Raw genomic sequence first — 26,504 nt, forward strand, 5'->3', positions numbered from 1 at the left:
CAAGAATATTGCCCCCCTCCAAGCTCTTGTGGAGAAGGACTCCCCTGCAGAGAAGCAGACAGGGTTTGGGAGGGGTACCTAGCCAAGTAACTCATGATTATTGAATTTACCTCGACAATTACCAGTGAGTATCCTAGACTGTAAAGGGGGTAAATACCAACAGATTGTATTATTTGAGAAACAGTATGTGATTGTGTAATTAAAGGCAGGAATATAATACCATATGCACAAGGGACAGGGTTAATTTCAGCATTTCCTGACTAACCAAGGGCATTATGTTGGAATCCTAATGTTCTCCGGATGGCTACCATTTATATGGAGTTCATACACACACTTATTAATATTTGGTTAAAATTCACCCATCGAACTCTCTGACACAGTAATTAAAAACACCATGTTAGCTGCCAATAAAAATATTTTTGTGATTTGGTAAGTATTCCAAATCTCATAGTTGCAGCTCACCTACCCCCCACCCTTGTTGTCTTCCTGTTTTATAATGTATGAAGCTAATCGTGATGATGGAAAAATAAATAAGTAGCAGGGAAGGCTGGAAAGCTTCCAATCACAAAAGCTCCTGAAATGGAAGCAACATCCAATCTGACCCACCACATCTTCTAGGTGGGCATTCCTTTCCTGCCTTTTAGTGATGCTTTCAGTATTCATAACAGCTGTGGAATTAAGCATCATGAACAAGAAGAAACCAACATGCAGTCTTTATTTTTCCCCATCGGTCCCAAATTATTCTGCATTGAGTTACAAAGTGAAAACCAACACACCCTCAGATGGATTTAATTTCAACTTGGGCCCAATGCCCAAACTCCACCCCATCTTTTCCATACCATGCATACAGTCCCATCCTCACCCATCTTCCCAGCGTATGCGCGCACACACGCATACACAGAGAACCAGCCACTCGTACAATACAGAACCAAATCCACCTCCACTGCCGCCTTAGCTAGGCTCACCGTATTCCCTGGGATGACCAGTAGGCAAGTTTGGCTTGGTCTATAATGCCGATTTTTAATATCTGGGAAAATGAAGGCTACATAAAACATTTTCATGTCCTAGATATTGTCTTCATACTGAACATTTTAAAATAAAAAAGTCATTTTACACAAACCAGGAAAATGTTTGTTGGAGGAACCAATTATTCCATTCAAAAAGAAAAGGTTTAAAACTCGATTAAAATATTAATGCTGTAATTCAAAGTTCAGCTTTGGCATAACTTCAGCTAGTGATTTAACTATGGCATATTGGCTTACAGAATCGTGCAACAAACATGGATTTCAGAATATAGATGTGGACAGCTTTAAAATGCATACAGAGAAGAGAAACGTGTAACAGAAGCAGTTAAGCTTTTGCATGTATGAACTAGTACCAGGTCGCTGTTCACAGCAACTGTCTTCTCTCTCGTCCCCTTCCCATGGATGCTGCATAAACAACTGCACTCTATTTTTATAAAGTGTAAATATGTTTGCTTGTATTCATGTGAAGGCAAGTAGTGGAAAGCAGGAGAGGAGGTAGATTGAATTACTGTGTTTGAATGTTTGTTTTCTCCTCCACCTTGTACCATTCTCCACAAGGTGCACAAAGTAAATGTTAAAAGACAAATGTATAAAATGTTGATTTGGCCCACTTCACATTGGGCTTTTGGTTGCAGAAAATTTTTGCCTTCTTCTGTTTGCAAAACTGCAAAAATGCTGCTAATAGTACAATATGGAGAACCATGTGTGTACTTTCTAAAGAATTAAAAAAAACCCACTAGTTCGGACTAAACACAGTTTCTTCCTGTACCGATTTGTGTCCTTTACCCTTAAACAAGTAACACAAGTATTTCCAGAAGTCTGCCTGCATACTTAAGATTGCCATAATGGTAATAATGTATAAAATTGTGTTCTAGTTTACAATTGTCATTAAGATCCACTAGGATTCCCGTATTCCTTTCAGCCATGTATGACTAGTCTGAGTGTAGATAAATGGCACGTCCTACCAACAAGAACAGCATTCCTGCCAATAAAGCAAAAAATACTCCTATAGGAGCCAGCATAAAAGACCAACCATAGCGTACATAAACAGTAAAGTCTGGACAATCCATTCTTTTCATGTTTGTGTAGTTTTCCAGATCAGCCATCGCCTGGACCCAGATGACGTACATCACGACTACCAGCGAAAACAAGACACCTGGAAAAGAAACACCAGGTTTTAACAACAGAGTGTGAGACAAATGCTGGGTGCTAGGTAATACCTAGAAATCCATCAATGCTTGAGGCCCTGTCTGCAAGGCATGGTCAGTCACCACTGGATGGGTTTTGTCTTTGGCTTCCTCTAACAAGCACTTTCTCCACCTTGCTTCTGATTTGCACTGAAAGGCACACTCCCATGACAAGGGATGTATCTGTTTTTTGTAGGCAGACTGAAACACAGGTGTGTTTAGGGCATTTATTTACCATATTGTATTCAGGACCTGAGGGAGGGGGAAGAAGGGGCGACAGGATAGGATGACCTGGGAAAAAAACTCACTTTTGCTTCCCAAACTCTGACAGTGTTTCTATCACAATGTTTCGGATGAGATATCAAAAGGTGAAAGGGGTGGGAAATCTTCCTATAATCTTCACCTCTCTAGATTTGGCTTCTTTTCTCTTAAGAAAAGGGCTTTGTTTGGAACATACTACCTTCAGACTCAAATACTGTGCAGACAAATTCAGACGTATTTCATTCAAAATCCTCCACATTAGAAAAGAGGTTCCTGGGATAGGAACAAAACCCAACAATAATTAAATAATAGTTATGAGCAGGCTACTAGTATTAACCTCAGACTGGATACAACAGTTTCCTGGAAATAATCTACCACATAATTCACAGCCTTTTCCCAACCACTCCTCTGAAAGGCCTTTGGATTGTTTACACATGCTAGTAATAGAGGCACATGTCCCAACAAACTCTGCTAATCTCTTTGTTACTATGCACCAGAAGGAGATATAAGAAGAAAAGTGCATTCCAAAGTACCAGTGGCATGCCTAATATTTCATTTCACTTTAGAGGAATGTGGACACTTGAAGAATGCAAGCCTGCAGCACAGATGCTCTAGCAGATCAGCTGGAAAACTGAGGGCACAAGTCTAAATTTTTTGCGTGCTCCAGCCTGTACCCATTTGCTCCTTGAGCTCCAGCTGCCACAGCACAGTTACAGCAGCAGGACTATCTAGTCCAACAACAAAATATTTGGGGGACACTAGCCCATCATGTTTTTATCCCAGGGTGTTTAGGTGCCTCATTAAATCAACAAGCCAGTGCATACTCCTGGGAACACCTATTGCCAAATTTGAGTCTATAGGCTCTAGGACAGCAAAGTCAAAGTTATTAGTGGTCTCTTCCCCATCCTTCTAAATACTTGCAATGCAACCTTGAGCAAATGTGACACTTGAGGCAAAAAACCCACAAATGCACTTTGTAAGCACCCATGCATAGGCATTTGCTTCCACACCCACTGGTCCTGGTCACCTTCCATGGTTATTTTTCTTCATCCCCACCCCGACATGCTGGAGATCTCCATTCTCTGCCCTTCTTACCCACTCACCAGGAAGCAATTCTTATCACCCCTCCCTCATTTGCTTCAGGCAAAATCAGGTTAGCTGCAGCAGTTTAAATTGGTGATCTGGTGACATTCTTGTTGGTGCTTTATAGTCATAATGTAACAGCTTTACATTCTGGACATCCTGAACATCTGACAGGTGAGAGCTCACGGCTTAATGTTTATGAACACTACCTTTTGAAGCCCACCAAAAAATGAGCTGAAGTAGTTAACATGAAGCAGAGTAAAAATGTGACTGAAAATCCCAAAGGTTCTGCAATTTTTATGAGGCTGAAAGGAGAAAAACTAAATAAAGGAGGCAGACGCATTTCCTGCCTATGAAATATACTTCCAGGATTACAGCTTTCGCTAGGGCTCAAATTCCTAACAAAGTTTAAAAAAAAAAATACCACTCAACTCTAAAAGGCGTAAATTCAATTTTGAAAGTATTTTATGTAAGTAAGACTCAATTTTGATGGCATTTAGTGCTGCAATTGTATCAAAAATGCAACTGATGAAACAATCAGAGAGAAGGATCACCTTAGGCCCAGATACAAAGAACGAGAAATTAAATTGAAGACTCTACAAATATAAGTAAATCTGAGGAGAAGATTCCTCTAACAGAACATCTAATGATAACAGATAATGTATGCAACACAGGAAAATTAGAACCAGAGGTAGTAACTTTTGATGTAAAAAGTAAGAAGATTCAGGGCCAAATTAATAAATGGAGTTATTAGATACATGGAGTTTTCTCAAGGTTTCAAAACTTCAGCCAAAAAAACCCCTCTAGCCCAAAGATCTGATAATACAGCATAATCCATATGAACATTGGAATCCACCTCTTCAGATGGCTGTGCTTGCGCATTTTCAAATGTCTGTAGTCTGCTATTTGCCCTCTATATCAGGGCAAACTTTGTCCAAAACACTAGTAATTACAGAAAGTGATGATGTACATTCTCTTACTTTAGCAGCACATAAATGTAACCAGGCCTTGCATGTCTGGAACACTTTTGACCTCTGGCACCCTGGGCTGACACAAAGCTAAACAACCCAGTTAGTCAGAAACATCTGCCATAAAAACAAGACTCAGAGGTGTCTTCATCACGAAATGGGCATCCCTTGCTCTTCGGGCAGTCTGAAGCAACACCTTCTTGGTGGTTAAACTAGAGCCAAGTTCCATGTCGGTGCAAAACAGCAAGCCAGTGCTGCCAGTGGTAAAACAGCTTCAGGGAAGCTGAAATCTATCGGGTGATTTCACAGCAAGTTGCTAATACCTGTGTGTGGCAAATTGTTGGGTATGGAAATTTGCTGAAGAAATGTATGTCAAGCAGAGATAAATGTCCTTCTTTAAAAGAGAAGAAAAACGGACAATATGTAAACCCTCCTAGTTAATTGAGGCTCTGAAGGAGTATTTAAGGATTCTCATTATCTGCTAAGGGAGGCTAATTAGTAAGTTTATTGCTTAGTTTGTTCAAGAAATGTCTTGAACAGTAGAATCAGACTACGTAAAAACTGACCATGTCCTGTAGCCTCCAACAGCATTTCATTCATTAGTGCTCCTTTTGTCGAAGGTTCACAGAGTTATGATTTCATGGGAGCTAAGCACATTCACAGAGGTTTACTGAGGCTCCTGTGTGCTGCAAATGGTAACAGAGATAAAGGAAAACGGGAGCATTTATTAACAGGTAGACTCTGTTTTGTCCATTTGGTCTTGTTTCCTAAGACATTCGAGTACATTAGAAGCAGTGGTGAGAGCAGAGAAGCAGACCTTGTACTTCTATTATCACTAATGCATCTACTTAAAACGTTTGATGTTTAGGGCCAGAGGCTTTAGTTCCTTCCTATCCATTAAGCACTTCAGGTTGTGCTTAAATTTAAGCACATGTGCAAGTCTCTCTGATTTAAATGTTTTTTCCTCCTAGCATCTACACTGATTGCATCAAAATACCTGGTTCAAAGTCAAGTTATGAGCTTAATGAATGGTTACTAGAGCTTAAATATTTATCTGGTTGTTAGATTCCAAAAGAATACTGTTTCTTTTCAGATTATATTATTATATTTGCATTGTCTTATTTTAACAAAATGGAGGGATGTTAATAGTTCAAGAAAGTTTTGAAGAGTAAGTAGTATCAAGAACAGAGTACAATTTGTTCAGTGGATTGAACAGCATGTAAAATTCAGATACACATAACATGTTAAGTATTTTTTCCAGCATATAAGACAGCCATTGGGTCTCTGCATTATGAACTGTAATAGTCACGTCAAATAACAGTCAGCACTTTATATAGTCTTTACAAAAATATAGATTAAAAGCTGGATTTATCTCCATTTCATAGAAATTAAAATGAGGCACAGAAACAACTAATCTGATATTCAGTGGTTTTAAGTATCCAAGCTTTGCTCTCAACTCTGGTTTTCAAAGGAGTTTTGCTCCTCAAAGCCAAGGCAGATTTGCTTAACACATAGCACATATCACACCAGATTTGCTAATAAATACAAGTTTTCTGCCTCTACATCCTTCTACTTTGTTCATACATCAACATTATTTCTGCAACATTCTATTTTTGTTATTTATACCAGTTGGTGAAGTTCTGTTCACTGGAGTGTACTCAAACAAAAGGCAAGGCATTGGACTAAAGGCAATACAAAATCTTGTTAAGCAATTGTCTATCTTGGTCTGCTTAAGTGTTTTAAACTAGATCCCATCATTGCAAAATTTCACTGCCTCAATTTATATATAGGGAGTACAGCATTTTTGAAGAAAAGTCCTATACTGCAAAAGGTTAAAAATTAGCCTATTTCTTTTTATCACCCTAATCACAAGACTTGAAGTTGATTGTGCGGAATCTAGTACAGTCACTGGAATACTAGTAACTCAGAACCATTGGGAGAGCCCATGCAAAACTGAAGAGAGGTCAGAATTAGACTCTTTAACTGCTGGAGAATATTTCCTTAGATACATTTTATGCTGCTTGTGGAAGACAGTGGGAAGAATTCCTCTATTTATGTAACTACACTACTGCTATTCCATCCTACTTCTGTATCCACAGGTTTGCCACACCAGCTTATCTCTTTCCTTCAGAATATTAGTCATGCCAGTAAGAGTTCAGAAAGCACCTATTTGAAGTGTAATAGGAATGTGTATCCATTATGAAGGAGAATATACTAAAATGAATATATATTTATTCTGGGAAATCTGTTGCTGCACTCCTACACTATCTATTGTGAATGTCATGAACTTTCATATTCAAGCTCCAAGGCAAAGTACTTAGACTGAAAAAAACTCCACAATTTCATGAAGCAAATATTTTTAGGAACAATGTGTATTTCTAAATTTTCAGCATTTAGACCTTTTGCATAGTGTGGGGATGTCCATTTGCCCTTGCCTTTTAGTGAATATAAAATAAAACGGCAGTTGCGTGTATCAGGAGTGATGGGGGAAATTATTCCTAGGACATGAAATATGTCCGAGAGAGATTAAGACAAATAAATACTTCCCTCCTTCTCCTTTTTCTTTCTTTTTTTCCGTTTTGCATAATTTTAAGAACACACATGTTTGATATACAGCTCTGTGCAGTGTGATAAGACATGGACTTCTCTGAGGTCACTCTTTTCTGTCTTTTGCATTTATTCTTTTGAATTTCTTTCAAAGAAATACTTGTGCATATTGCAGAGGAGAAAGAATAGAGAACCTTTGGAAATGTCTATGAATTCAAGAAGCAGTTTGCTGGCCTTTAGTACTTATTCTTCCCACGCAGAAATGCCTTTCACTTGTCAATGGTGAATGGCTGTTTACAGCATGAATCTTTTACTATGCAGACACGAAGACAACAGGTGCTGGAAAGAATGATGTGAGATTTTTACTTGTGCCTAGAAGTTTAGAAATCTTTATCTCACTTGAGTAAAACTTGTATGTGTGTCTATTTTTTTTTTCCAATTGTATTTTTGTGTCCTTGTCCTTATTACAGATTCTACCACCTACCTTGGCCTCTTGTGATTTTATTTAAAAAGGATGGTTGACATTCCACTCCAAAGTATGTGCAGAGGATTCCACTTAAGAGTTATGGGAGCTGGCACCGATCTCTGAAGACAGATTTTTGTCCTCATCTAGGAACTAGAATTAAATATCAGCTTTTTTCATTCTTTTGGCAGGAAGTGGAAGTCATACCTCTAATCTTGCTTCTTCACAAGGGTGTGACTCTGTAACGATCTATGCGTATCCCGGGGGTTTGCTTGTTTGACATCAGTACAAGGTGACAGTTTTTACTGCCACCCAGGCAGGAACAGGCTCAAGGTAATTATGGTCTTTATTGAAGGCTGCTTTAAGTGATTATTTTATGGCAGCTTTCCCTTATTTTCCTATGATTTTTGAAGCAACTATAAGGCTTTTTACAGTTTGTACTACTGTAGCTGCTCTTGCTCCATCCTCTGATATTGTAGACACGGAGGTGAGGGTGCAAAGACAGCGTTCAGATCACTGATTTTTGTATTGTTGAAGTGATATGCACTTTATCCCACAGATGTAGCATCTGCAGTTTCACTTTCAGCCTCAAGTAGTTAATGTAATTACAAAGATTAATGGGGAAAACTGCTAGTCAGCAAGGTGCCACCAATATTAATAATTGTTTGTACCTCTCCATTTTGAACTAGCAGCTGCACCACTTAGTAAGAGAAGTGGGCAGCCTTAAAGTTTGGGATGAAGAAAAGGCAGGTGTGTAACTCTGCCATAGATCAGACATCAGAATTGTTCTTTGGGTAGTTTTGCTGCTTTTCTTGGGCAGTGTGATACTATGGAGAGCATTCTGAGGCTCCTTTGGCCCTTGGAGACCCTTTGCAGTTCATCCACCTGGGCACCAGTGATGCTGGCAGAGAGACCTCAAGTCCTTGAGGGCTCTGAAGATGAGGGATAAGGACATGGGGTACTGGTGATGATGTTCTCTAACCCACTGCCCAAAGGATAAGACTTGGGGAAAAGTTGGCACACATTGATGTACATCAGCTCCTAGCTTTGCAGCTGGTGTCACAAGCAGGACTTTGGTTTCCGTGACCATGGTACCCTCTTTGAGATACAAGGACTGCTGGGGAGAGATAATACCCATCAGGTAAGGTAGGACAAGAGCAACAAGCTCAGTAACCTTTTGAGAAGAGATACAAGCACAGACCATTGGCAAAGGAACATCAAAGCCTCCAGATAAGCAGGGGGAAGGGAATGAAGAGCATATGCATGGGACAGAGCAATGAGGGAGGCTCATACGCTTCCACTGAGAGAGGAGCACAACTGAAAGCCCATCTCAAATGCCTGTACACAATTGGACTCAGCGCTGGAATAACATAGGAGGAATTCAAGTTCCTGCAGTCACTGGATGATGGATGAGACTACTGCAATCGCAGACATGATAAGACAGCTTGCTAGACTGGAGAGTTGTGTTGGACGGATACAGACTCTTTAGGGACACACAGTTAAGATGGGGTGGGATATACGTAGTCTGCACAAAGAATATGTTGAATACACAGAATTCACAGGAACAAGAACTTATGGATTAAGATCTGCAAAGTGGACAAAAGGGTGTAGTCATGGTGGGCATCCACTACAGGTCAGGCAATCAAGAAGAAGTATACTAGAAAAAGTTATGATTTCTGGTTCCTATGAGGGACTCAGCCACACCAACATCTCCTAGAAGGCCAAGACTTCAGACTGTAAGCAATCCAGGTAGATGGACTGAATCAAGGCTAACTTTTTGAAATAGATGTGGAACAAAACAACTAACAAAAGTGCTTTGCTGGACCTGCTGCTCACAAATGAGGAAAAACTGGTCAGGAATATGACAAATGGTGCTGGCTGTGGTTATAATGGCCAAGAAATGGCAAACTTTAGTATCCTGGGAGGAATACAGAAGGTGACTAGGAGATTAAAAAACCCAGAACTTCAGAACAGTCTGTTCAGAGAACTGGTAGGCAGGATCTCAACAGAGGCTGCCTTCAAGGGCAAAGTATACCTTGAAGGACAAAGGATGCTTTGAAGGGCAAAGGGGCCCAGAAAAACTGATTCTTCCTCACAGGCAGCTTTCTTAGAGCACAATTTACAGTCCCTCTCAGTATGCAAGAATTCAAGCAGGTCTGGCAGAAACGAAAGTTAACCTCATGCAGATCTGCATTAGTAAAAACACAGTCAGCAGGTTTGAAAATACTGTTATTTCCCTTTACTCAGCATTTGTGACATCACATCTGGAATACTGTGTCCAGTTTGAGGCCCCCCTGGTTAAAGAGAGATACTGATAAATTGAAGTTATGACCAACAAGACAGTTAGGGAGATGGAGGAAAAGGAGAGGCTGAGTGAGCTACGGAGTTTTGGTCTGGAGAAGAAAACAATCCTCAGCTTTCTAAATGGAGTTATAGAGAAGACGGAAATAGATTCTTCAGACACATGCACACTGAAAGGATTAGATCCAATGGTCACAATCTGCAGCAAGGATGATTTCAGGTGGATGTAAGGAAAAAAAAAGCCATAATAAAGTCATTGTAACTAGGACAAGTGCGTGCACTGTGGAATACTAAATACCTTCGCTTTTCAACAGCAATGGTAATAGTAAAAATAACACAAGTCTTCTCTGAAGCCCTGATTGAAAACAGTCCTAAGGTTGAAAGAGAGTTAAAGTCATTATTTCCCTTGAAGAATGTCTTCTCTAGAGGGACAAAGGGTGACAGGGACAAAGAGACAAGCCCAAGGTAACGCACAGGGTAAATAAAGCTCACTTAACTTGACACATCTGAAAAAAAAAAAAATCTTTCCAGATTCCCTCAGTAAAGGAAAGAGAGGTGTAGGGCTGCTCCATAACACATTCATCTGACACATACCATGCCCCTCTTTCAGGATGAAATTAATTCCCAGGTGGGGGAACTTCTCACACAGCTACCATGTAACTGTCAATTAATCTTATTGCCTCCTGCAGGCCTCCTAGGGAAGCCAAGGGAGATTAGCTCTGTCTAAGTGAGGGAAGATGATGTGACCCAGAATGGAGAACATACACATCTCTTCAGACCTATGCCCATCAGTTCCCAGTGCCTTCCAAGTGCTCATTTCCTCTCCAACAGCCTCTGCTACTTCCTAGTGACAACTGAGGTTTTTACAGAGTACAAATGCAGGAAAAGAGCAGGACTCACATGGGCTCCTAGCCTGCAAATTAGTGACAGAAAGCATTGAAATATCTTAGGATTTCCATCAGGCTATGAATATTTTTTGTATGTCTTTTAGAAGAATGAAGGAGTAATTCTCAAGGGACCAAATGCAAGTATGCAGGAGGTTTTTGGCAAAAATGTTATAAAATACTTCCCGCACTTCGCTGATGGTCCTTTAAAAGGGAACAATGATCACTAGCTGCATATGCAGAGCTGTGAGGTGAAGCGGGTAAGCAAGGTCAGCAGGTCAGTGACAGAAGCAGAAAGACAGGCCAGGCCTTTTGGTCCTGACACGAGTGGCTCTACCCCATAACACAATTCTGTTCTCACAGGAATGCTTCTCATCAGACTTTATAAAAAAGAGAACAGTGATTGAGCACATACTGTCATTTACATCCTGCACAACTGTATCTCACACACCAGTGTAGCACCTTCCCAGGCTTTGCAAGGTTAGCAGAACGGCGTCCCAGACATCTGTCCATATCAGCTGAATCCTGGAAGGGGGCATCCTCTGTGGTACGTGTGGGTTGTGAGGAAGGAGGGAATTCAGTTATTTGTTATCTTCCAATAGCAGAGTTGAGAGCTCTCACTTACTCACATGTGATAACTATTTTGTGTATTCCAATCATATACAAAACATTTTTCCTATATTAATCATGTGAATGTACTCTGTCTTATGACTTCTTTAGAAGCAGCCCACCATAATCATCTTCATTGCTTTTGTGTCACTGATAAAAAAATGACTCTCCTTAGCTAAAGCCCTTAAGAATCCTATAAGGCAGCATCCCTAAAAATGCATTATTTTTCCTGCTAAAAAAGGTAGATTGAAATTGCAGTGTAATTCCATGATTCGTCTTGGATTTTTTTATCTTAATCCAAAAGTAGCTTTTAGAATAGTGTCATAACTAAATAACTGTGGAAATAATTGTTTCCAAGGCAGGCACTCCACAAACCAAAGGGTACCATCATATGCTTTTTCTTTCTTTTAACCATAATTAATACAAATTTTGATCACAGAATATGGGAGAAATACCTAATCCTTTCTATTCTTTAATTGACTGAGCAAACTGTATACCCACCAGCAATGATGTAAAAGCCTCCTCCTGCTTTGTACAGAATGTGGCTGGCAAAAGGAGCTGCACAGATGATGAAGAAACTAGCCAGCACAATAGTGAGCACTCCCAGGAGCATAAGAACTGCCCAGAAACCTCGATAAACTGGAGAAAGGGAGGAAAGAAAAAAGAATACAACACTCTTTAGAACTCAAATAAGTGACATATTTGGCTAACAAAGAGTTTTCTTTTCCCTCTCTCTTTTAACTTTCCTTATTAACAAAAGAAGCATTCATTCTATTGTGCATATATATTATATGTCATGTGGACCAAATTAGGTTTGAATGCCCGTCCTTATCTAATGATCATAGAAAATACGTTGTAAGCTACCATGAATGAAATCCATCTGCTTAATATTTAGCAGTGACTTGCAACATAGCAACTTAACCAAATTTATGCTTTTTTGAGAATGGTACACCAAAGCTGCAGCAGATTCTTGGGGATAAATGAGTAGACTGACAGGATTCAATTGTTTTACAAAAATTGTCTGGGAGAAGGAGAGAGCTGTAGCATCTTGACATTCTTAGTGCTCAGACCATATCACCAATAGCAATCTTAAGTTCTCTACAATTCACAACTGATTAATTCTCCTTCTATACAGTCATATTCAATAGAATGAAATATAAAGTAGCAGAGAGGAGGAAAAAAAATGTAAACCAGGTTTCTGAAAAACAGTTAAGTGTTTTAAAGCAGCCTATTCCTGCTCTGAAGCTCTTTGTATTTTGTTAAATTTAAAATGTGACGTTTCAGAAGCCCCTGTTAGTGCCAAGCAGTGCTGAATTAATGGATGCAGCTGGTGATAAATGAGCCGAGAGTTTGTGACATATTCTGGCCAAAAGAGTCTTTCTAACAATTATTTTTTAGCTGGTTAATTGCACATCCATTTAACAAAGTCATCATTTTACAAATGCTACAAGAGTGACATAAATTTCTCCCATGAATTTAAAAATTGGTATATTAACACAACCCATTAGTAAAATTACGAGTTGCAAAGATCCCCATCGTCAGATCTGAAAATCTTGAAGCACTGACAATTCAGTCAGTGAAAAACATTTCCACCCAACTGAGGGAAAGCATTTAAGCCAGCTGGCAAGTCAGAAAAAGTGAGTTACAAGAGAAACTGCCACTTATCATTTGACAGCACCTACTTATTGTTATGGCAAAACACAACTAAGTAACTATTATACTGGTTCATATCATGGAAGTTTCAAATTCATTCAGCTTGTTAGAGACAGCTATTCTGGAATAATTCAGGTTTCTCTCATCTGAAATTTAAAGATGCACTAGACATTATCAGCTTGTGCTTCCAACTAATGTGTTCCAAAAATCTACAGTTTTTAACTTGACCAGCTTAACTCAGGTTAAAATACACACCATATCACTTTTATAAGCCTTGTAACTATATTAGCTAGATCACATTCACATCACATTAGCTACACTTTTTAAATAACATTCTTTTTAATCCAGGCAAGCATTCAGAGAAATAATTTTTCACCACACTGATCAGCAGATTTGGGCATGGGAAGGATGAATGTGTCTGAAAGTTGCTGGCAGAAGGGTTAAAACTGCAGTTTAGTTCGCATTCAATACAAGTCTTCTTTCCACAAAAACAAAAAACTATGGAAATAATTTGTAAGAAGCAAGACTGGCTTAGCAAAGCAGTTTAGTGTGTGTTCTGATTTAAGTACTCCACCTCTTGTGGGACTTAGGCACCTGTTTAAAGTTAAATACATAGTTAAATGATTCACTTAATGTAAATGGACAGTGAATGGAAACCTAGAAAGGTAAACCTCTCAAGTCCTTCAGTCTTGGGTCTCTGAAGCAATTTCATATTATTTTACTCATGGGGCTACTTTGCTAAGCTTCATCGCAGTCCCCAAGTCCATGGGACATTACTTTCTCATTTAAAACCTAATACCGCTAAATCAGCCTATAACCACCCAACTCTTTTACATGGATGGTTCAAGGTACTTCAAAGTCATGCTACATAATAGGACACGTTGGCCAAAATGGACCTTGAAAAATCTTTGTTTGATATCATTATGGTCAGTCACCTGAGTCATAAAGCAGTGTTGCTATTTTCTGAATGGACAAGGATACAAGCTTCTCCAGAATTACAAAATTAGTATACAGTTTCATTATCTACTCTTCATACAGGAAGTCTGCCTTTAGTGAAATTTTACCCAAAAAGCTTGATTTATTCAAATATTCCTGGAAACTAAACACAAAAGGAGTACAAATGTAACTGATGAAAATTTGTTGAAACCTCTCTGTAAGTACACAAGAGAAAAGCTGTTTCTCTCCTCCAACAACATAACTGTTTTATGCATTATATGTGAAATACTGATTTATCACCTGAAATAAGCTTCCATTCTATTTCTTTAGAAATAATTATTTACTCTAGAGAATCATAGATAAAATCTGATAATTGTAATATTGTTAAGCCTGCTAATTCCATCATTAAACATCAATTTGAAAACAGAGCAGAGTTGTCAGGTAAAAAGTCTGCAATGATCCCAAATTTGCTACTTTTCAAGCAAAAGACTACCCCCTCTAATCTGCAAGACAATGTCATTAGGGTCATTTGTGGCATAGACCTGAGGAAACATCCTAAGAGCACTTAGGCTTTTTCTTTAGTAAAGGAGTTAAAAAGTAACCACTTTTTCTGCAACGAAGACTTTATTTATTTAATATTCAGACCATTTTTGCACAGACCACATTTCCCATCTTCTCTCCCTAGATGGGCAAGATCAGTTCCTGCAGAGCTAATCATTCAAAATTACAATGCAGCCCTACTGCTGTCATTTAGCTTTAGCTGACATCTAAACACAAAAAAGCTGGTTAAAATTAGAACTACCTAAGAATGAACTTACCCTTCAAGTCAAAGACTTTGCTGCTCTGAGACTGAGGTGGATCATGACAGAAAAACAAAACAAAACAAAACAAAACACCTCAACAGTAGATGCTGCTTTGAATTATGCTTCTTTATATCTTATGAAAAGGGATGACACTGAGATACAAGCATCTTGTTTCATGAAATAATGGTTCAGTGTATAGGTACAAGGTGTTACGAGATGTTTGCACCATTTCAGGTCTCACTGAGGCAGCTCATAAGACAGTCCATGTTCTGGTCCAGATGACAAGGAGTACCCTTGCCTCTGAAAGGTACTTCACAGATATGTTTGAGTTAGTTACCTCAAGTACATGCATTATTCCAAGTATTTCCAGCATTAGAAGAAATAAACTATAAGCACTACCGTAGAGTCCAAGTAAATCTATCTGTAGTTTTCATCTTACATATCATTGCTCTGTGTGGCAAGAGTGCTGTAACATGTCTTGGTAAGTTGCCCCTTCATCGGGTACAACATATGCCTTGGCAGTGACATGCAAGCCTAAAAATAAAATAGTACATAGAGGCAAACAGGAGTACACACGGTACGTTTGCCTTTGAGTTCAGCACTGTTCAGCTAGGATACTATGGGAATATTATAGCTGCAGGATATTCCTCCAAAATTGCATGACAAGTAATTTTGCCTCGTTACTTGCTTTTCTCCCTAAAGATCCTAATTCAGGTTCCTTTGGAGACTTCTGCATCATCTGAAAACTAGCTGAAGTATCTGGTTTTGAGTAAAGGACACAATTTCAGATAAACAGCTAAAAACTATTAAAAGACTCCTTTTCTAGTATAGTACATCCCAGCATTGATCATAAACTGACACCACGGATTCTTATTTTAAGACGTTACTGGTGCTTGATATGAAAGAGAAGCAATAATATATTTGACAAAGTTAGACAGCTGTGCCACCTGCAGTGCACGCCTGTCGTGTAGTAGCTGCACGCACTTCAGGAACAGGTTAATGATAAAATGCAACACCTAGCTACAACTGCAGATGTTAACACCAACCTCATGAAACCGTAGCACATTTTACTGCCCTTGCTGACTTCAAGTGTTTTAAAATCTCAGCCATAAGTCCATACATTTTCTGTGGCCTACCAAAAAAATCCCCAGCCACTTAATCTTAAATTCAATATCAAACACAAATTATTAAGCACTACAAAGCTGAAAAACTTTTTGAAGCATAAGTGAGTACAATGCTGCATAACCAATACTAATGATAGGCAAAAAGACTTGGAAAAGTTGCCTTGAATTTTCATTGACAAGCTCACATTCTGAAGTGAACCCTTCCTATGATTTGATTGTCGACTGTATTTTAGATATTTCTTTTTTTACCTCTCTATTTAATGTAAGAGGTTATCAAAATGCTTCTGACAAGAGGTATCCAAACATCACTTACAATATAAAATACAGTGAAAGGTGAAGTGCCTGAACTGCTCTAAATCAGGAGTATCTTCCCTGCAGATAAACAGTTGTAAATGACACCAAACATCTCAGCAGCAGCACAGGACACACAGCTGACAAATAGTAAACCTTGCAAAACTTTTCTCAGTTTCACTCAGTACCCTTTACAATCCCTTAGCAGTAATAATCTTTTTTTTTTTTTTTAATAACCTTAACAGTAAAACAAATACAATAATCACAGTATGAATACATTGTTTCTTTAAACACTCCTTGCTTTATCACTGCTTGGTGGCTGGGGAGTTCTCCCTTTGTAAATGTACTGTATAACAACCTCTCATGGGCAATTATGTGACTGTATTACCTAACATCATAATTTTTTTTACCCTAGAAATAGGCTGCTGCTAACATTTCACTGTACAATTTTTATTTTCAGATTTCATTGGTGATGTTTTCTGGATTACTTTACACTAATTTCAACCTAGGAACAAACCTGCCAATAAATTTGATCACACCATTTTAGATGCAATAGTTGCTGAATGGGAATTTTGCTTCAGTCCTATAAACATTCTGTATTCAACATAATATTAGGCACTGCTTCAAATGCTGGCAACGTGCCCAGTGCTGGACAAAATAAGATACTAATGGTCAGGAAAAAAAAGTAATAGCAGCTACAACTCAGAGTATTAAACTAATGTGTCAGTGCAGCCCCATTAAATAGCTTCCAATTTAGCTTCAGAAGGTGCTGGGGCAATTTACAACAGTTAATAAACTATTGTTATTTCCAAATAAAGTTGTAAGAATAAACCCTCAAAAATAAAATTAATGACTTGACTAAGTGCTAGATCTTGCACTTCTTTTTTTTAGGAATAATCTCACTATAGCAAATGGGACTACTTGTACAAGTAAGGACTTCGTACACTTTTCAAAACAGGCGTAGTATTGTCCTTTAGTAAATGACAGTTTTTTAAAAGTGTTATAGTCCCTGAATGTAAGTGTTACACAACCTAATGACATGATCTTATGCATTAATCTAGCTAGCAATGAATTATTATTTAGGTACTATACTACTATGTTTTCAAAATAGCCTGATGGGATAACCAATCTAATTATGATTATACAGATGTGTGTTTATTTTAGAATGTAGAGGTCACTACTCTGGCACTTTTATTGGATGGGCTAATTTCTTTTTTTTTTTTTTTTATTCCTCACTTGTATTTTGTTGCACATATGTTTGTGAATCATCATAAAAATGAATGTGTTGACAACACAATAAGGTGCTGTCTAAGTCCACTTAATAGCTGCACACTATAACAGCTGTCACTATAAACCACTTTACTACAATAGAAAGTCACTGGAGTCAGGCTTCCCCTGAGTTTATATAGATACCTAATCCAGGTTAAGATAAATGACATGGCCTGCAAATCTCTTTAAGTGCATTAACCATAAATTATGGTTAGCACAGCTCTGGACCGCACCTTACACTGCAGGTAGGTGAAGTCCTTCCCACTCCTCCAAGATATTTAACAAAACCAGGGAATGAACAAAAACATTATAACTGTGATTAAAAGACACAAAGCTGCAGTTTCAAGGTAATGCTATCTAACCGTTTGAAGCTGATTATGCATCTGACAGTAATGAAGGAAAGAAATCTGAGACATTAAAATATGCATTCAAATCCCTAATACAAGAAGCACTGCAGGCTTTTTGTGTCACTGCATTTCCATCTAAGGCTATAATTCTTGACACCAAGAGCTCATAGTCTAGGCTTGTATGAACCAAGCCTTAGGTCTAAAGCTTTGTATGGTGTACTGTAACATTTAACTTCAAGGTCTTCAGTGTTTTGAGTTTTTTGGGAACTATCACACAGCCATTGCAACACCAACATATAAAAATATGTAAATAAAGCTAAGAGCAGATAGACTGAGCCTCTCTTGAATTCTGGCCCAGAAAGGCTCTGAGTCAAATTCTTATGGATACCAAAGGAGTTAATGTCAACAGAGAACTTGTTCTGGTCACTTAACTCAAAAATCATCAGAGATTTTATGTTCCTCAGGAAACTTATCTTTGCCTGAGCCCTTCTAACTGGATGGTAACACAGAACTCCACCAATAAGCCAGACTTGTGTTTCCACTAGAGCCTGCAGTTAAATCTATATTCCTCTGATAAGGTCCCAAAGTTTCTTAAGCCAAAGAGGGTGTAAAAGAACTCACATGCTTTTACTTGCTCAGGAACTCACAGTTCTGTTAACAGAAAGTTAGAGATCTCTACAAATATGTGTTGTTCACACGTTTGATTTTTCTGATGAAATCTAAAGCTTTTCATTCAGCTGTTTATTTTTCTGTGAAAGAGCAACTAAGTATTTTTCAGATGACAGAATATTTTTTCTCATCCACTCCTAATTAAAAATAGGACTCGAGGAACTCGCTAAAAACATAGTGATAAACCTGTGTAGGATATTTCTTTTTTTATCCCCCAAAGTTAATATGTTGAGAAGCTATATGAGTCATGAAAATTGTAATATTGTATCAAGAAACAGTAGCAGACTCAAAAAAACCAAAGGGACAATAACCTCAATCTTTGGTAGTGCCCTTTTGTTCTATGTTTAGCTGATGTACGATACTAGATGCAGCCAACTGGATATACAAATAGCTGATGAAATCTTGTTCTTCATGAAATCAAACCAAGGGCTTTCACCACTGGCTTTTACAGAGAAGCATTTCCTCCACTGTGAATCACGAAGAGGATAACCTTTTAGTATTTCTTAATTTAGCAACTGCACTTGCAGCGAGGTTTTAAAAACTTGTTTGCCAAATATCATGCGCAGGACTGTCAAACTAGACTGAAGAAGAAACAAGTTTTCAACTAACAGAACAGACAATGACATAACCTTCTTCATAAAAAGTTGTGAAAGATACTTAAACAACCATACCTGCCCTAGTAAATAACTCAGATTGGAAGCTGAAAATGAACTAGAGGAATAAAAAAAACCTCTTCAGTTTTAATGAGCTTGAAAGCAATCCAACTGTATCTATTTATATAGCAAGAATGGCTCTGAATTCACTCTACCTGGGCCAGCATCTATAGTACAGTTCTCTCTAATATGAAATATAGATAGGAAAATTATATTTGAGTAGTGGTTCTTTTGGCAAACATTAACTAAAATTAATTAAAATTTTTATGATATTCCTTCTCCTTTCCTTATTCTTTGTTTGTCCATTTCTATGTAATCATGCAGTATAATTTGAGGATCCTTCGTGAATGTAGAAGTGAATGGTGGAATACAAACTCTGTCTAGATTATTAGGAGCTGATGACTCTGTCACTTTCAAATGAAAAGATAAACTGTTCTAGATGTGCTGTGAAGCTACAGATTAGATTTCTGAACGGTGAGGTCTGAATTCTGCATGGACAAACACTTCATCATTTCTAAAGATTAACAGAACAATTATCGGTCCAACTTCTTTTCTTTTTTCAGGTCTGCAGCATAAAAATTGGTTTCTGAAGATACTTCAAAGTTAGCAAATGGATAATTACAGCTTTAGGACAGGAAGGGAACACTCAAGTCGCTGAGTCAGTCAGCTCAGATATTCAGCATCCACACATCACAAGTTATATAAAAAGTTGCATAAAATGTGTCAGAAGTGATTTACTTCAAGTACATTCACACGAAGCCCTTGATCTGATGAAATGTGACCAATATTTTTAAGTGAAGTAATAAACACAGAGCTTTCCACATATCATTCAAATATAAGGTTTTTAATTACTGTATACCTTGCATATAGATTCTGTTACTGCACTAAAGTTTTTTTGTATTAATATCTCCATTTAACATTATGAGGATTTTGAACTATTATTAAGAAAATATATATATGTGTGTGTATATATATATATTTAAAAAGAGCTTGGTTCACAAACCAAAACAGCCCATTGCTACAGTCTTAGGCTATATTGTTCATGTATGGCAAACACTGTTCAGAGTAATTGCAGAGCCTTAGGTCCCTATAGTGTCAATGGAGAGAAGCTGGCACATCCAGTGGTTGGTGCAGTATATGTTAGTTGAATAAACTTAGACAGTATCAAGGCCCCACTGGTCCTTCCTCATAAAGTAAAAATGTGATATATTTCACATGTGGCAATTTATTTAAAAAAAAAAAAAAAGAGAAGAAGTACTTCTTTAATGCATTCAACCCAAGGAAGTTACTTTTCATGTTGGATAAAAAGCACTAAAAAAAGGAAATGTCTCTTATTTAAGAAATTACTTCCATTCTGCCATCATGCTTAAAGCTAAGCATTCATTTAAGTGGTTTAAATATGTTTGTTGTAAAATGATGAGACGTATGAAACACCAAAACTGTATTAATTAAACTGTGTGGAGTGATAAGGCTGTTTTATACTGAAACATCCACATTGGTTTTTTGAAACTACAGGCATTGTATCCATTTGCAGACAAAAAAATACTTACTGATTGCAGAGTCATAGGAGGTTGAGTTGTGTTCATCTCGGATAAGAGGAAATGGTGACAGGTAAGCATGTGTACAATTCTTAGAAGGTGACTGGTTAGCTAAAAGTGAAATAAAACTAAAGATTAATATTTTACTGCCTTAACAATAAAGGATTTTAAGCCTTTTCTTCAAATGGGCAAACTGAGTTTGGTAGGTCAAGATTCCAGGTTCTTTCCCAGGCAATAGCTTAGAGTGGATTTGGTTTGATAAGAGATACCAGCCTTGTTATCCAGACAAGGATGTTCCTTAAAGGGCAGTACAGATTTGTATTGGGGAACAGCAAAGCAGCCTTGCTGAAGGCACCCTGCAATTTATATGCAATACATAGGTATGCTTTTATATGCACATGTACCTTTCTCTTGTGGGGATTAATTATGTCCATCTCATTAATGCAAGTCCCACAAAAAACTAACAAAAAACCACAACAGCAGCAGCAACAACAACAGCAAAACAAAAAACCCAAAAAACCAAAACCGACCAAACAAAAAAACACAACAGCAACAACAACAACAAAACCACAGCACACCAGGAAATTACTTTTTCTCTTGTGAAAGAACAGTGAAAATTATCAATCATATTCAGAAAGTTTACAGTCTCCACAAATATGACTTTAGTCTATGGAATAAATATCTCCAAAGAAGGGTAATTTCACTCCTTATATTAAAAGCTTATAAAAACATCACCTTCTTCCTTGCAAAAGATAATGGCTGACTATAGCTTAAACCACATTCAATCTTCAGATTCTTGACCACAGAATTCTCCAGATAAATAACAAGGGGAAATTAGCTACAGTGAATATTACATTTGCCACCTAAGACCAAGCAATACCTTAACAAAATATTGGTTATTGAAGTAGAATTTGTATGATGGCACCTGCATTTCACAAGGATTGTGGAAAACTTGCAAAAAGAAGAGGGAGCTTTGTACCTCTGAGGTACAGTCACAGATACGAAAAGCTTTGCTTGACCTCTTCCTCATGGAAGATTTTGGTTGGAAAATACACTCTGATCTTCCAGAATCCTGGCATACAGTGAAAGAAAGCAAAGGGCCATCCGTAAATTTAGTAGAGGGATTCTTCTGGAGATGATGTGTGCTACACCATTTTCACAGTGGAATTGCCCTCCTTAACCCATTCATGGAACTACTTGGAGAAACTCTCCAAGGAAAAATTCATGGACCATTCTAACCATTAATGTCTTTTGTCCTGTGTTACAGAAATAAACAGCCTGTTTAACCATGAATCACAAGAAGCTGTCCTGATAAGAATGGTTAACAGGTTAACAGGACAGCCATAACACTCACTGTATAAGGTGATAGTTAAATATGTATGATTTAATGTAAAGTTACTTACTGTACCAGAAATTCCACATGCTAGCATTATTCTCTCCTACACTTCCACTAAACCAGCACCTCCAGAAGAAACCTTCATGATGGAAAGTGGCCTTCTCTCCCTAAGTGGGGAAAATAAAATATGAAAAAGAAGCCATTATCAAACAATTTTAAATGGTTGAAAGAATCAAGTTCAACTGAAATTAGATATTGAGATAAAAAACACCTCCATCACAATGAAACACAGCCTGTTTGAATATAGGTTAGCTGTAGCATATCTAAACAGTTATACTTCCTTTGAAAGACTCATGTTGCAAAAGTAGTATCAGAAAAGACAAATTAATTTTAGAGTTGATTACAATTGGTTTACAAGAGGTCTTGAAGCAGGCTTGTAAAACTCCAGAAGGTCAAAATGAGCTTATTCAAAAGTTCATAGAGAAGTAAATTCTTACAAAATAAATATATCCAAGAAACCTACATATATAATTCTGATTATAAATAAAAATGTCCATACTAACCCCGACACCTTCAGGTGCATTTGAACACCTTCCTATTTCTGTAGCAAGAAGCCAATAATCAGTTCCAAATGCCACCAAAAAAAGTAAAACCCCCAGAGCTGCAAAGAAGCCTCCAAAAAATATCCCCACACTCAGTTTCATTATCAAAGTTATATTAAAAAATAAAAGGTACTTTTAAAAATTACTTAAGATGAAGCAGTAAAATAAATGAAAGGTTAGGGAAAGTGACTAAAAAGCTGTTTGGAGAATACAGCTCATATCTGAAGAAGTTTCTCTTTGCTTGACTTTCTGCCTGTGTTTCCCAATGCCCTGTGAGTCAATTTGCGTCTCCTAATTTGTGTTGCATGTGTCTGACACAAGCCTGACAGTTGAAAAGGGCCTTCTATTTTAGGACACTGATGGCAGACCTTCATTCTGTTTCTCTGTCTGGGTGAGGCCAGTCAGAAATAGCTGACCTTCCCCTAACTAATCAGGGATTGACTTGAAATATTATTGCAGTTGTTGCATGAACATCAGTGGAGATGCAGATGGTGATGGAATTGCGATGGCTCTGGCCATCCACGTGAATTGTGTTACGGGGCACACAGTAGCAGCAAGGACTTCCAAAGTTCATGCTTGGTGGTGAATGTTTCCAAGTCTGCTAGCAGGAAAACAGACACATGCAATGCCCTGGAAGTTACTGTAAGTCATGTTGCTAAATGGAGGTTGAGATTTTTTATGGAAGTTTAGAATATAGCAGCCAAATTGCAGACATGCCTTTGAAAAATGCTACTTTCTTTTATAAATACAGTTAGATTTAAAAATCTACATCTTAAAGTAATGGCCTTAACAACACTAAACTAAACACTAACACTAAACTAAACATTTAACTATTTAATTTGTTCACATTCAGTTTATATGCATATATCACAAAAGTATGCAATTAAAAAAAAAAAAAAGGCTATTCTAAAGATGAAAAAGTGAAACCAACTACTATAGCACACCCTCCCAGCATCTCATAAAGAAACCTCAGTCTTTTTGAAAAATTTTCCCACATGTGTACTTTGGCCATTTTGGAAGGTGATGAGGTAACACATTTAAATTTCAAGGAGTCACTGCACAAGAAGAAGGCTTTTCCAACAACTTTTTTCATGCCAAGCAGGCCTTCCTGAACATTTCTTGTGGAGTATAGGGCATGCTTCTGTAGAGATTTGCTGAGTTCATCATGCACCAGATCCTGCAGCCCTTACCCCCAAAAAATTCCACTGACTTCCCATGCTGAGAAATTCTGGGACCAAGAGAAGGAAGAAGTCAGTTTACTCCAGAAAATATTTGTCACAAAATATTATTGCAAGAGGTTTAGGTCTCCCAGATGGACTCCTACTTCCAATATCCCTGTATCTGTGTGGAGAGTGTGGCAGCGTGCTCAAGGAGAGCAAGGAAAAGACTGTTTCTACCACTTGTCCTCATTTCCAGACAGATGAATCAGAGATGTATCCTGAGTGTTTTTATAACACTACATTATCTGCCTAATCCCATATTTGCATTTGTTACAAGTCATATTTTATCCAGACTTGACAGTATACTAGCTTCATACACAAACACATCTGATACTTTGTGGCCCTTCTGCAATGAACAATTTCAGTGAACACAGAACAGTAAATGAACTTTCAGTCAAACAGACACTTTTGCAATATTTGTTTTCCCTGACAGCCACTGACACCGTTCACTTTTCTATAGCAGAAAGTCATGTTTGGAAACGTCACTTTGGAAAATGATGTTTTTCTGCTATAGCACAAAGCCATATTTTACTGGTTTTCATGTTATTAAAGAAAAAAATTTAAAAAATCTTTAGGAAAAGAAGAGCACATAGAATGTGCTACAAAAGAAAATAAGGCATATTTTAGAAAATATTTACTTAGAGGTTAGAATAATGTGTCCAAAATACCAATTAATGATTTAGTTCAGGACTAATATGCCCAAATTCAGACAATTTCACATGAGCTGGATGCTTTTCCGTTATAATCAATGGCGATCTAGTCAATACAGTCAGTGGAGCCTGGAGAGCAGCTCAGCACAACCTGGATCACTGAGAGCTCAGTGCCATTACTCAGGTAGACACCCAGGTCCAGCTGCTTCCCAGGGCATCCTGCTGGCTTTTAGCTGCCACTCCAGAAGAGCATATTTCTCTCCCAGTTTTAACCATATCTGCCAGCCCCATGCAAGGGTCCTACGTACCCTCTACCACCTCAAATGGCACTAGGAGCCTACATGATGGTGACAGAATCGAGCCCAAAACAGAAGGATACAGTTGCCATGATGTCATCTCCTGCCATTGGATGCTCCAGGATGTCTAAGACATCTATATTTGGCAGGCATGGTGTGACACAGCATGTGTGACAGGCATGGCAGGCATGACAAAGGACTTAGAGGAGACCTGCACTTTTCCTGAATGACAGCTACAAGACCAGGTTCATACCACCCAAAAGTCATGCTAGATACCTCTGTCTAGACAGCTGAAAACAGTTTCCATTAGCTGGTCAGGTCATTCTGGAGGCACTACTGACTCTTTCAACCAGACCTCCATCCACCCTAATGGCAGCACAGATCCTTATTTCACATGGAGACATCTGAATGCAAAGGTCTTCATCTGGAACTGAACCCTACTCAGTGGGCTACAGCTCCCAACAATTTTGCTGTTGTATGTGTGGCCTTACAAAGCATCAGCCCAGAGCTCAATACATTTTATTCAGTGAAATCCAGACATGTAGATAGTCATGACATAAACAAAATCAATGACACAAAGTTCTTCACAATATATATTAAACAAAACAAACAAACAAACAAAAACAACAACAACAAAAAAGAATTATTTCTGATGTGCTGCTTACATTAAATAATGTTATTTTTCAGTGTTATCGAACAGGTATTTACAACCTACAAAACACCAGCTGGACACTGCTTTGTATGAGTACTGCAAAACAGGATGAACATGGATTTGGTGAATTCTGGCAGTAAAAATAATACAGATACAATTCAGTCTCATGCTTTTAGTCTAAAAATTTCAAAGCTGTTTTCAAAGATGGTTATGCACTGCTACTCATACCTGTAACTACGAAACTGTGGCACACAATGGTGAAATAACTTTTTCAGTGTTATATTAGAAGCAAAAAAGAGAACTCCAGTCTCAGCCACTGAACCGCAAATAATAAAAGAACTGAAATGGCTAGTATCAGTCTTATTGCACCCACTTGGCTTCAGGTCAGAAGTATGTCAGTAACTCCATAAACTCACTTCTGCATGAGAGTAACTTACTCTCATGAGTAGCTTCACTGAAATTAGTTTGCATGAGAAGTTTCACTGAATTCAAATGACAGCTGAATCATTGCCTGTACAGTAGAAGTATTTATTTTTAATATACTGTACATGCACTATGGTCTCAACTTAGCATGTTCATTCTGGGAGGATCTAATTTAATTATTCTCTTTCATATTTATGGCACATTCTCCAGCAATGCTATCTTCCAAATACTCTGATATATCCAGTGTTATGCCCAGCTATGTCAGGAATGAATCAGAAGCCATGTTAAGACTTGTTATGTCAGCTTAAAAATTCACATTATCCACTACTTGAATACTTGCAGAAAGTCTCAGGGCCCTTTTTCTTCAATTCAATTCTGAAGGTTCCTCAACAGGAGAAAACTTATTGAGGCAGTGAAAATAGGGCCAAGCTTACCAAGCCAAAACAATTCTGAATCTTAAACAATGTCATTCCCAAACTCCTTCCAAAACTTCTAAATTTCTACACAAAGACTGGCATTTTAAAATCGAAGTGGCTTAGCCACATTTATCCCTACTATAATGAGAATGAAGTAATTAGATCAGTTTTAACATACAATCAATTTGGCCAACTACGCACAACATTCATTGATTTCGTTGTTTCATAGTGTGAAGGCCCTCACATAATGGATGGATTCCAATCTCATTTAACAAATCCAGCAAAAGTTCTATAATTT

General features: G+C 37.9%; 1 protein-coding gene across 2 annotated transcripts; it reads right to left on the reverse strand.

Moving 5' to 3' along the window:
- Nucleotides 1–994: 994 nt before the first annotated feature.
- On the reverse strand, nt 995–22,858 carry TMEM182 (transmembrane protein 182). 2 transcript variants are annotated; one of them, XM_065829528.2, is made up of 5 exons: nt 22,511–22,853; nt 22,015–22,114; nt 20,624–20,722; nt 11,830–11,967; nt 995–2,181 (listed from the first exon to the last, which is right to left on the reverse strand). In XM_065829528.2, exons 1-5 carry the CDS (start codon nt 22,649–22,651, stop codon nt 1,958–1,960), a joined length of 702 nt encoding a protein of 233 aa, XP_065685600.1. In that variant the 5' UTR covers nt 22,652–22,853; the 3' UTR covers nt 995–1,957. The 2 variants fall into 2 exon arrangements, with proteins under 2 accessions (XP_065685600.1, XP_071664201.1); XM_071808100.1 differs by lacking the exon at nt 11,830–11,967 and having other exon boundaries at nt 22,511–22,858.
- Nucleotides 22,859–26,504: the final 3,646 nt, after the last annotated feature.

The sequence above is a fragment of the Patagioenas fasciata genome, chromosome 1 (assembly GCF_037038585.1).
Source record: "Patagioenas fasciata isolate bPatFas1 chromosome 1, bPatFas1.hap1, whole genome shotgun sequence".
Taxonomy (NCBI): Eukaryota; Metazoa; Chordata; class Aves; order Columbiformes; family Columbidae; genus Patagioenas; species Patagioenas fasciata.

What these genes read in the sequence shown, in the direction of transcription:
- TMEM182 (XM_065829528.2), bottom strand. Translation starts at nt 22,651, where the DNA reads ATGAAACTGAGTGTGGGGATATTTTTTGGAGGCTTCTTTGCAGCTCTG. An exon ending in ATGCACCTGAAGGTGTCGGG is followed by an intron (nt 22,115 to 22,510) that starts GTTAGTATGGAC and finishes TTCCCCACTTAG; the next exon opens with GGAGAGAAGGCCACTTTCCA. An exon ending in CATGTGGAATTTCTGGTACA is followed by an intron (nt 20,723 to 22,014) that starts GTAAGTAACTTT and finishes TTTCACTTTTAG; the next exon opens with CTAACCAGTCACCTTCTAAG.